Here is an 11,795-nt window from a genome sequence, read left to right on the forward strand (position 1 = left end):
GATTTTCTTGTTTGTTTTTAAATGTACACTTAAAGGTTTATTTTTGCAAAAAGCTGCTGTTGCATTTAGCCCAGAGGAGCTTTAAACATAATACACAAAACCCATCTAATTACTGCTTAATGTACTTACATTCGGCTAGTTTCAATGTTTTCAGAGTGAGGTTCTCCTGGTGATCTGCAAGATGCAGAAAAGAAATGTTAAGCATCATTCTTTATTCTAAGATATTAAAACATGCTGGATAGGAAAATCAGAAAAAGAAATGTTATCTATATTGCTAGGTCTAGAACAGTGTTTCTCAAACTGGGGTCGCCGCTTGTGTAGGGAAAGCCCCTGGCGGGCCGGGCCGGTTTGTTTACCTACCCTGTCCGCAGGTCCGGCCGATCGCGGTTCCCATTGGCCGCGGTTTGCCGCTGCAGGCCAATGGGGGCTGCTGGAAGCGGTGGCCAGTAAGTCCCTTGGCCCGCACCGCTTCCAGCAGCTCCCATTGGCCTGGAGCAGTGAACCGCGGCCAGTGGGAGCCACGATCGGCCGGACCTGCGGACGGGACAGGTAAACAAACCGGCCCGGCCCGCCAGGGGCTCTCTCTACACAAGTGGCGACCCCAGTTTGAGAAACACTGGTCTATAATGTTTATATTACTGTTAAACAGTATAAACAAGTAACTGAAATATGACTTGCTTATTCATTTTTATTAGTTTAGTAAAACTCTGGGGGAAAACATGGCTTATGTAAATATGTCATGACAAAGGCCGAGAATAAGATTAAGACAGGAATGATTCTCTAGTGAGAAAGGCAATGTTTTCAAGGCTCATATGACAGGAAAGTATAATAGATTTTTGTTGGTCATTTTCCCCTTCTAGGTTTCACAGTCAACTATGGGCCAAATCATCACAGCAAGTTCTGTAGTATAAAGGTGCACTGAAGTTCCTTTATCACCACAAAAACAGCTCTGTACCAAATTGACTGATCTTGCATATGGTTGAGCCTTGTGTGGCAAGAGAGACAGAAAAGTTCAACAGAAGCAAAGTGTGAAGCACCCAACACCTGAAGTAGCTGAACAGATTCTAGTCACCTCTCCCTCACAATGCTGTGTCCATGAACTTCAGCCTTACACTTGCTGTAATCCCACAGAGCTGTTGGTGGTGAGAGACCAGGGCTGGGGGGGGGGGAAGGGGGGTTTGCATGTATTTTTCTGCTCTTCCTTCCCAGCTTAAATAGATTGATGTTTTGGAAGGTGAACATCCCCAGCATGCCCCCCAGACGTCATCACCCTCTTCTTATAGTTAAGCCAGCCCAGCCCATTCAGGTCACTTCCACCCCAGTGGGGGAAAGGGAGAAACATTGCCTCAGCTAAAATCATTCTCTGGTACCAAAAGCATTGTGTCAGCTATGAGAATTATCAACTTTCACAGCTGTTCCTGGGAGGGTGGGAATCAGCCTTTCCCAGATGAGAAGACGACGCTGCGATTGCATTATATAGCCTAGCAGACACAGGATTTAGTCCTAAATGCTTAGCTAATTACCATTATAGACAATGTTCCTGAGTAATTGAGATTTTTTTTCTGAAGAAAAGTTTTAACATGAAACACACAAGTGAATTTTTAGTTACAAAAAGTTTATATTTGAATAGTGTGCAAGCTCACCTAAAACTATAAAAAACGATAAAGCAAATGAAATACAATAAATATGTACTGCCAAATCACTCTACTGCAAATACAAATATCAGCCCTTATGTACTACAGTGATGTGCCATATTACAGAAAACTCAAGTAGAAAAACTGTCAGCCATCCAGTTGCTTTAATTTTTTTTTTGTATTTACAACTGATTTTAATAATTTTATAACACTGTTTTGTATAGCTTAAATTCTGCATTTAATATACTTACATTGTACACATATAGCTAAAGATAAACCAAATATTTCCATACTGATTTTTATTCTGTAAGCAACTTTTGATACTATTAACTATGTTTTAATGTCTCCTCTGGGGGATAAAGGTTGCTCTTCCACCCCTAAATTTTCTTACATAGAGCATAGGGATCATTCTCATTACCCCTCATATTCAATATGAAGGAAAAGCCAGTGGAGATGATTACAAGGCATAATGGATTGCAGCTTAATTCAGCGTGGATGATAACTAACTTTGCCTCCTTTTTGTCAAACTCTGATCTGTGGAGTGTTCGTCTCCTAGCATTTGACTGAAAACAGAACCTGCATGAAAGTCACTGACTAAAACTCAGTCCAAACAAGACACAAGTGAACTTGACTGGGAGAACTGTAGCATCTAGAGGAATGGGCAGGGATTGTTTGATCTTTTCCAATAGGGTTTAGTCGGATGTTTTATATTAATCCATTGCTGCTCTTGAATTTTCAAGCAACAGCTGTGTGTAGCTTAATCCCTCTCCACTATCTCATTTACAGAATGGCTAAGGGTATAGCTACACTGCAATGACAAACACAACTTGCTTGTTCATTGGGAGTAGGAGACTAGGAAGTTGCCTTTGTAACACTGAACCTCCAGGAGCTTTCTAGAAAAGAGCCTCAAGATCCTTTCTGAATGTCACCTTAAAAGCTGCAATGTTGTCAATATCCATATGCTAGCTGAATTAAATTGAAATTACACACACACTATAGTGTGCCAGTTCCACTCACCCCTATATTTTCATAAACTGATGGGCAGACAAAAAATAGTTGCTGGTATTAGGGGAATTGAAGAATATCAGCAGTTTCCAATACAACATAATGCAGCAACACATTCAAAATGAGCAGGGAAACAGAAGAAAGCAGACACCAGGCAAACAACAAGAAAAATAAAACAATAGGATGTAGCTACCAGTCTTTGGCACCAATTTGCTGTAGAGTATATCTAGTATATCCCTATAATCTATATTCATCCCATCTGGTCTTCCAGAGAGGTGACATCACTAGAGAGTAGGCACCCAACTCCAAGCTGTCCTACAGGCTGACCAGTTTGTTTATTTTTAAACTAATAGAGACCTTTATGTTTATGGAAAAAATCAAGCAACTTCAGAACAAGTACAGGATCTCACAAAACTGTTTCCGTAGATACAAAGTGCAAAATCCCTATAAGTATTTTTTCCTAGGTTTCCAGTGGTCCGGTTTACAATATGATTTAGTGAATTATTAATTTTCTCATTAAACCTCACAGATAAAAAAGGACAGGACATATTTTAAAAAAATAAAGGATGTAAGAATCATATCAAGTTTAAAAAAATTCAAGCTAAGCTTATAACACTAATTAAAACAGTGTGGGAAATCAATTTTATTACAGGACCGGAAGTTCACTAGTTTGATGAGCAGCTATTTATTAATATCAAATAGAATTAACAAAATATAGTACTACTTTTCTAAATATGTAATATACTGAAGACACAATTACATTATACTTAAATTGCTAAGAATACATTAAATAACATGCTGAAAATGTTTTCTTTCAACACCATTTGTTTAAAAATCTGAACAGAAGAGTTTTAAGTTACTTTACAATAACTGTTTTAACAAGACCCCAGAGCAAATGCTCTTACAATTTTCAAACTTGAATTAGATGGCAGAAACTGTGATCACAAGACACCAACTAATCTGAATACTGCAGCATGAGCTAGCAAATTCAAATGATGGCTCACTTCCAACAACACTGGGAGCAACTTCTCCATTCTGCAAGCCATTCCTTTTACCTCCACTGTAACTCCCTAGGAGAGAAAAGTAAAGGTATGCAAGTCTACTGAATTTCAGTATCATCAAGTTTCCTGGACGAATGTTTTTAGCAAATACTCACTAATTAAATGCATATTTTAATAAGATGCTGGCAAGATATTTTTTTATCATTACATTTTTTTTTAATACTGTTATAACAGTAGTTGGAGGCTTGAAATTGTGATCTGCTTCTTACCAATGCTTTCCTTAGATCTTTGACATACAGTGGTTTGCTGTTGAAGGGTGGACATGAGTCCTAGGATGCTGACATTTAAGGCAGCATAGGGGAGAATTACATGGTCTTTCACATCAATACAAGAAAAAGTGTAGGTCAAAGGTTAGGTCTCGACTAACCGTCACACTGTCCTTTCAAAAGCTACTTGTAATTCCATTTATACAATTACCTTCAAAGTCATATGAATCAACTATTCTTTAAACTAAGTATTACACTAATGATAATATTTAGTTAATTCACAAAAATACCATTAAATCTTTTTATGTTTACCTTTTACAAGTTGTGGCCATTCGGTGACATCGGGGTGATCACAGTTTTGAGTCACTGATTAAAAACAGGTTGTCACACCAGTCGTTAAGTTGGACTATACCTAGGCTTAACAATTCTAAATAAATAAAAAAAAACAGTTAAAAGTCCTTAAAAGTTAACATTTCCAGCCAGTACACTAAATAAACACAACATAAAGAGGTAAAATAATTAACAGATGCTAAAAAATAGTTTTAGATGATAAACTTAAGACTATGCTGCCAAAAAGAATTATAGGGACATTCAAGACCAGCTATGATTTCTACTTTAATTCACCATAACAGATGGAACTGGTCCATATAAGTGAACTTTAATACTAACCCTGAAGTTTGTTAACGCAGTAAAAACAAACACACAAACCTAACTGACCAATGGAAGATACTTCATTTCAATATAATGAACACTCAAAGATTTGGAAACATTACATAAACATGAATTACAGTTCAGTTCTCAGTATACTACTATATTTGATAATATGTTTCCTTAATATAACTCAATTTTAAATTGTTTCTAGAAAGATTGTTGGGTTTCAAGGAACTTCCATATAGCTTATTTTTTTGCTATGTTTTTCATCCAAAAATAAGCAGAATGATCAAAGTCCATGCATGAAACTGGTCAGATATTTGACAGGAGCAATAAACTTTACAGTGTTTGGACATCTCGTTAGAGTGTCAGCCCCATTTATATTTTAAAGATTTTTTAGTCTTCTCCTTCCATTTAAAAAAAACAATTATTTTACCTGTCAATTGTTTCCTGTGATCTGTCTCCACTGGCATAAATTGTAGGGTTGGTCCTCTACTCTGTCAGGCAGGTGGCAGCCAATGATAACTCAGCAATACTCGTGCCCAAAACGCCCTGGGACCACCCCAGCTGATTACTTCCATGTCTGAAAAGGAACCAGTTAGTCTCTTACCTATTTCTATTATCTGTCCTAAACTAAAATTAATGGGTAAAAAACAATCCTCAACACTTAAAATCACCCCATTCTCTCCTCCTTCATCCCACTCCCACACTCCTAGCAGGATTGGATAGGAGTATGGAATAGAAAAAAATGTGAATCCTATATCCTGTGATGGAGTCAGCTCACAAAAAGCAATAATTTACCTACCGTATATACTCGTTCATAAGCTGAATTTTTTTTAGTAAAAAAGGGAAGCACCAGAGAAGGGGGTCGGCTTATGAACGTGTATAGAGAGGGAGAGGTGGGACACAGTCCCTCCCCCCAACAGAGGGAGCAAGGAGAGGCAGCACAGTCAGAAGAGACAGAAGGGAAGAGGAGGGGCCAGAGTCTCTCCGCTTCTGGCCACGCTGCTCTCCCCTCAGCCTCGGAAGCAGCTGCAGCTCTGGGGCTGGCAGGCTGCAGCCGTGCTGCTCATCTCCACCCCCCAGAGCAGGCTGTGGCTGTGCTGCCCAGCCCACCGGAGCAGGCTGCGGCTGCGCCGCCTGGTCTGGCCCGCCGGAGCAGGCTGCGCGCTGCCCAGCCTGCCGAAGCAGCTCCAGCCAGGCCAGAGAGATCCTCCCCTAGCCCTCCCCAGATAAAGTGGGAAGGGATGGGATAGAGAGAGTGTGTGGGTCCCGGGCTAGGGATGGGGTCATGTGGGAGATGGTCACAGGGGTTACTCCCCTGACCCCCAGCTTCTCCCCCCCAAAAAGTTTCCCTACCAGTTGCTGTCTCGGCCCGTCAGGGTAAGCAGCTGGTGCGCTGGGACACTTTGTTTAGTTAGGTTAACCTCCGTGCCTACGGCTGCTTCAGGTAAACAAACCATCTCGGCCCGCCAGCAGCTTATCCTGATGGCCCGGGAGCCAAAGTTTGCTGACCCTTGAATTATAGGGTCGGCTTATGAACGGGTCATAAAAATTTTCCATTTTTACTTATCCATCTTGGGGGAGTTGGCTTAGAAATGAACCGGCTTATGATCGAGTATATATGATAAGTTGATCTCTTAGTGCAGAAGGATTCATTCAAGACAAGCACTGCCTTTTGTTTAAACATGTGTATATGCTACTGCTGCATTTAGTGAGTGAAAAAAATTTTTTTTTGATTTTAGTTTCTTCTAAAAATAGTGATCAGTTAACAGCCAGTGGCCACACAAGTCCAGCACTGTGCAATAGCTAGGAAGTTTCCTTCAGTGAGCTTTCACTCTGACCTGCACAGACTGTAGGGCTCTAACTAGCACTATCTTCACATACAAACGAACAAAGGTAAATGGCCTATTGAGGTAAAAAAAGGCGTCAGCATTCTGCAGCTGACTACCACATCTGCTAATGGCCAAACCACACACTTATTTGGTGAATAATCAGGGAGTGCACGTGAAGGCTCGATACATGTCACCCAGCGAAGCCCCCCTTTTTCAGCTGAACAGGTCACAAGGACCCTTGCCGAAGGGAGCTAATGTTGACAAGCATTAGCAACAGCCACCGACTCTCTTCGCTGAAGTATACCACAGCTCATTATGATCCTTAAAGGCTTCAAACTTTTTGAAGTTTCCCAGCTCTGCCACTGACTCACTAGGACAACTCATTTCACTATTGGGCTTCAAATTCTCCACCTGTAAAATGCAGTAATGATACTTACTACCTTTGTAATGCAGTTTGAGATCAACAGATGAGAAGGGCAAAGTGCAAATATTACTAATACCAATATCAAACTAGTGAAATGACATTTCCGTCATCGTAAGAGGATCAAAACAGTGCCACTATGGCAAATAACAATGATAAAGTAAAAGAAGCTGTAAGAAGTAAAAAGGCATCCTTTAAAAATTGGAAGTCAAATGCTAGTGAGGAAAATAGAAAGGAGCACAAAATCTGGCAAGTCAAGTTTAAAAATATAATTAGGCAGGCCAAAAAAGAATTTGAAGAGCAACTAGCAAAAGACTCAAAAACGAACAGCAATAAATAAGTCAATAAATAAAAAAATAATAATAATTAATAAAAAAAGTACATTAGAAGCAGGAAACCTGCTAAACAATTAGTGGGGCCACTGGACCATCGAGGTGTTAAAGGAGCATTCAAAGAAGATTAGGCCATTTCAGATTAGCTAAATAAATTCTTTGTATCAGTCTTCACTCCACTGGACATGAGGACGATTCTCACACCTGAGCTACCATTTTTAGGTGACAACTCTGAGGAACTGTCCCAGATTTAGATGTCAATGGAGGAGGTTTTGGAACAAACTAGTAATAAGTCACCAGGACCAGATGGTTTCAACCAAGAGTTCTGCAAGAACTTAAATATGAAACTGCAGAACTACTAACTATGGTATGTTTCCTATTGCTTAAATAAGCCTCTATACCAGATGATTGGAAGGTAGCTAATATACAGTCCACCTATGGAACTCATTGCCAGGAGATGTTGTGAAGGCCAAAATTATAACTGGGTTCAAAAAAGAATTAGATAAGTTCATGTAGGATAGGTCCATCAGTGGCTATCAGCCAAGATGATCAGGGATGCAACCCTGATTTATTTCTCTACATGAGGTACGTCCAGCCTTGCATTTGAGACTCTCTCCTAGGTTTCCTTTTGGATAGGTTGCTTTTACCTTAGGTTCAGCATGAACAAAAGCAATTTATTTTTCCTCCTATACCCCGCCCACTACCTCTGTTCATTACTGTCAACATGAGTATCCATCATAAAGTGATAAAATCTGGGGGTCATTTTAACTCCATCTCTCACTTGGGCCAAAGCCAAATCTTGCACCATTTTCCTCCTCATCATAAAAAAGAATCCATTCCTTTTTGTCTTTTGCAACAGCAAAATAACTTGTCTATATCTTAATCATCTCCATCACGGTAAATTCCTTCCAGTCTTTGATACCCACAGCTGCTGCTGAAATTACCTTGCATATCAGCTGTTAGACCATATCACTCCCTTTTAAATTCTTCCAATGGCTCCCCTTGCCCTGTGTATCAAATTTAAAGTTCCTGTCTTTGCAATGAAGATAGTACACAGTTCCACTTCAGCCTTCACGTTTTACCTTTTGTTCCATCAAGCCTCTTCTCCACCTGTGATCCCCTCATTAGTTTCCTTCTCACACTCCTATCTTCTTCCATGTTGCTTCTTATGCAGACTACCTTCCCAGTGTCTGTTCACCAACCCTCACCATCCCCTGATCGCTCCTAAAAACAAACTTCCTCCATGTTACCTAAAGGATGTGATTGTGCTCTTGCTCTCTCTTCCCCACCCCCACCCCCACCCCCAACTTACTGGAACAATTAAGATGTGCAGATACTAAAACGGAATAACCATTTGATTATGTTCCTGTAATCACTATCCTTCTTGGTGTTCCCCACATCTAAAATTAGATTGCAAGTTCTAAAATGGGGTAAGGAACATGCCCTTATTTTATGAAGTGCCTAAATTGTCTAGTACAGTTTCAGGGACTATGTTAAAAAAAACCCAACCATGGCAAAGAGTTACATCATTCAGAGCAGAGTGGCCAGCAGGAGAAAAGTCAGCATAAAAGTAGTGGCCTAGATTTCAACAGGAGCGGTCACCATCCACAAAACTTTTTGCAACTGAAGAGCAATTTTCTGGAGAACAAGAAGCAGGTGGGTGGTCTCAGAGGTGTTGTGGGTACAAAAATGACTGAGCAGTCACTAGCTGCTACCTGCTTGACAGAGCAGAGGACCAATTTCTAAAGTCTCCCAAAACCAACTGTATTATGGAAAGGAAACATCACAGCTCTTGCAAAGAGTTACAGCCTTCACAAAAGCAAAATCTATAGTTAAGGTTGTAACTCAACTTTAATTATAAAGCTCACCCCCCTCAACAGTTTTACATCGTTTTTAAAGAGTTAAGAACTCTTTCCTTCTGGGCCAATCCTCTCAATACTTTATCACAACAGAAACTTTGGGGGGTGGGGGGTGCATTTAAAAAAAAAAAAAACCCCACGCACCTCCCCCCAGATACATTCAGCAGTTCTTTAATTAGGAACACCACCTCTTCCCACATTTAAACTGTTTCAAAAAAACATTCTGTACGCTATTCAAAAGTGGCTGAAGTTTCAAACTCCAGCATTCCCATTCCATAATGTTAGTCTTTATTAATGGACAGTCACTCAGTAAACTAGAAAAAAATGTAACTGATTAAAAAAATCACTTCGGGCATGTGCAGTTCAAAAAGGTTTTCAGTCAATTACTGGTTACTGCACTTGGAAATTTTAGAATTCTACAGCTATTTTTTTTGTATCTACGTAGAAGTGCAACTGAAAACCTAGCTAGTTATGAAACTGTTTTGAACACTGTTTTTTCTTCTCTTACCCATATTTTTTCCCCATTAAGTTTAAAGGTTGCAAGATATTTTAAAAGTTTAAAAATTAACACATTAATTTTGCTACACTGTACATATGTAATATTTTCAATTCTAGGTTACACTGTTAAAAGTATGAACAAAATAGACACCGTGTGCAATACAACCACATTAATATTACTATTAGAACCTTAATTTCTGCATTTTCTGATGTTTCAATTTGTAATCTTAATGCTATGTTAATAGCGGTTTTTGCACTGAATGCTGTTGTACATCTTATTTTGTACTTTTAAATTAGCAACTGAAGTTTCAAACGTCTAGAAATTTTGCAAATGTGTTCAGCAGTTAGATAAAAATTAAAAGTTTTCTCAATTCTGATTCATTCCACATAAGTACAGGTATATAGTAACAGCAATATGTTAGGTTTGTTAAACAACTTTAAAGGGGGTTCATCAAGGCTACATCATTTTGTGCTTCATTTACTGAATCCCTGAATGTCAAGTGACTGCCAACTGTCAGAACTGTGTATCATAAGGGAAGAGATATTACAACTTAAATGTTTGAAAATAAAAGAATATGTCTCAGTACTTCCCCTAAATGGAGTTTTTGTTACAACTTCTCATTTTTATAGACAAGTTTTGTTAAGGTAACAACTACAACTCAAGAGACATTTGGCGACAAGTTGCATATACAACACATGAAAATACAGCAGACATACCATATTTTTCCACAGCTTCAGAAGTTTGTTCTTGCAAATTATAAAATGGATCTCCACTGTTTTTGGACCTATAATACAAAACATCACGTTTCAGTTTCTGCACTGACGAACAAGTTCAATACCAACTTGGCACTAGTTTTTCAAGGCTGCTTTGTTTTGTTCCATTTACTGAATGAACATCCTCAAACACAAAACATGTTATGTGCACAAAAACGAACACTTACAGTATAATTCACAAACAGATACAATATTTACAAACACATATGCAGTGTTAAGGGAAACTGTGAAAAATCAAAACAAAAAAATGCCTTTTTCTACTCTCCTTGAGGATGTAAAAAGACTTTCCCAAGAGACCCACATAATCTAATATAAATATCCATTTCCCTCTCTTTGATGTAGGATCTTGGCAAAGTCTTTGGAGAGATTGAGATGTATAACTGGAAAAAAAGTTTAAGGCTGCCATTACACATCATAAAGCAGCAGAAAAGAAGAAAAATTACATTTTTTGTATTTCTGCTGAACATGTAATCTTTCAGGTTTGAAGGCATTGCTATAATGAATCCCTTTTTATGGAGTTGTAACAAAGAATGGAATCAAGCATAAATCTGACAACAAAAATCTGCCTTAGCACACAACTTTATTTTTGTGGCAACTAAACTACTAATTTAGAAATTTAGTTTTGGGGGATTGGTGACAAAAATGTACTCAGAGTTAATGCTGAGTCTTTTAAAGCTGTGTTACTGTGGTTCAACAGATAAAAATGGTAAGATCATTAATTTAGTACAAAATACCATCTTTGGGTACTTTGAAAATGAAATTATATTTTTTTTCATAGATTTTAAGGCTAAAAGGAACCATTACGATCATCTAGTCCAACCTTCAACACAGGGGATAGAATGTCACCATGCAATTCCTGCCTCAAGTCCATAACTTCAGGTTGAGCTAGAGCACATCATTCAGAAAAACATCCAATCTTGATTTAAAGATGTAAAGGGATGGAAAATCCATCACATCCCTAGGTAAATTGTCACGAATTACCCTCATTAAGTAGATTGTGTTTATTTAGGCTATGTCTATGCTAGCGAGCTTACAGTGGCACAGCTGCTGTAAGATTGCTCATGTTAAGCCACTCTACCCAGACGGGAGACCTCTCCCAGCAACATAATTAAACCACCTTCAAGAAGTGGTGGTAGCTATGTTGGCAGGAGAGCGTCTCCTGCTGACATAGCGTTGTCCACATCAGCGCTTCTGTCAGTATAACTTACGTTGCTCAGAGGGGTGTTTTTTCACACCCCTGAGCAACATAAATTATTCTGTCAAAAGTACTAGTGTAGACATATCCTAAGTCTCACACTGCATGGCAAATTTTTCGAGACCAGACTTTTTTCCATACAAGCAACAATGAGTATCTGCAATTATTTCATAGTTCTTAATATTGTTAGCACACAGATTCACTTAATAAAGATGATTTCTCTCTGGTAATATATATATATATTTATTTATTTATTTCTCTCTGGTAATATATACATACACACACACACACACACACACACACACACACACACACACACACACA

At 38.8% G+C, this 11,795-nt stretch overlaps 1 protein-coding gene across 2 annotated transcripts in view; it reads right to left on the reverse strand.

Moving 5' to 3' along the window:
- LOC113406196 (ubiquitin-protein ligase E3A-like) overlaps window positions 1-11,795 on the reverse strand; it is a 96,100-nt gene that overhangs the window by 58,581 nt on the left and 25,724 nt on the right. The window contains exons 2-5 of one of the 2 annotated variants that reach the window (XM_026649391.1): window positions 10,220-10,287; window positions 4,994-5,140; window positions 4,219-4,333; window positions 130-174 (exon numbers count right to left, since the gene is read on the reverse strand). In XM_026649391.1, the coding sequence (XP_026505176.1) occupies window positions 130-174; window positions 4,219-4,238 (65 nt within the window). In that variant the 5' untranslated portion in view covers window positions 4,239-4,333; window positions 4,994-5,140; window positions 10,220-10,287. The remainder of the gene's footprint in view (window positions 1-129; window positions 175-4,218; window positions 4,334-4,993; window positions 5,141-10,219; window positions 10,288-11,795) is intronic. The other variant, XM_026649395.1, reaches the window with a different exon arrangement.

The sequence above is a fragment of the Terrapene carolina genome, unplaced genomic scaffold, assembly GCF_002925995.2.
Source record: "Terrapene carolina triunguis isolate 2854851 unplaced genomic scaffold, T_m_triunguis-2.0 Scaffold23, whole genome shotgun sequence".
Classification (NCBI taxonomy): Eukaryota; Metazoa; Chordata; order Testudines; family Emydidae; genus Terrapene; species Terrapene triunguis.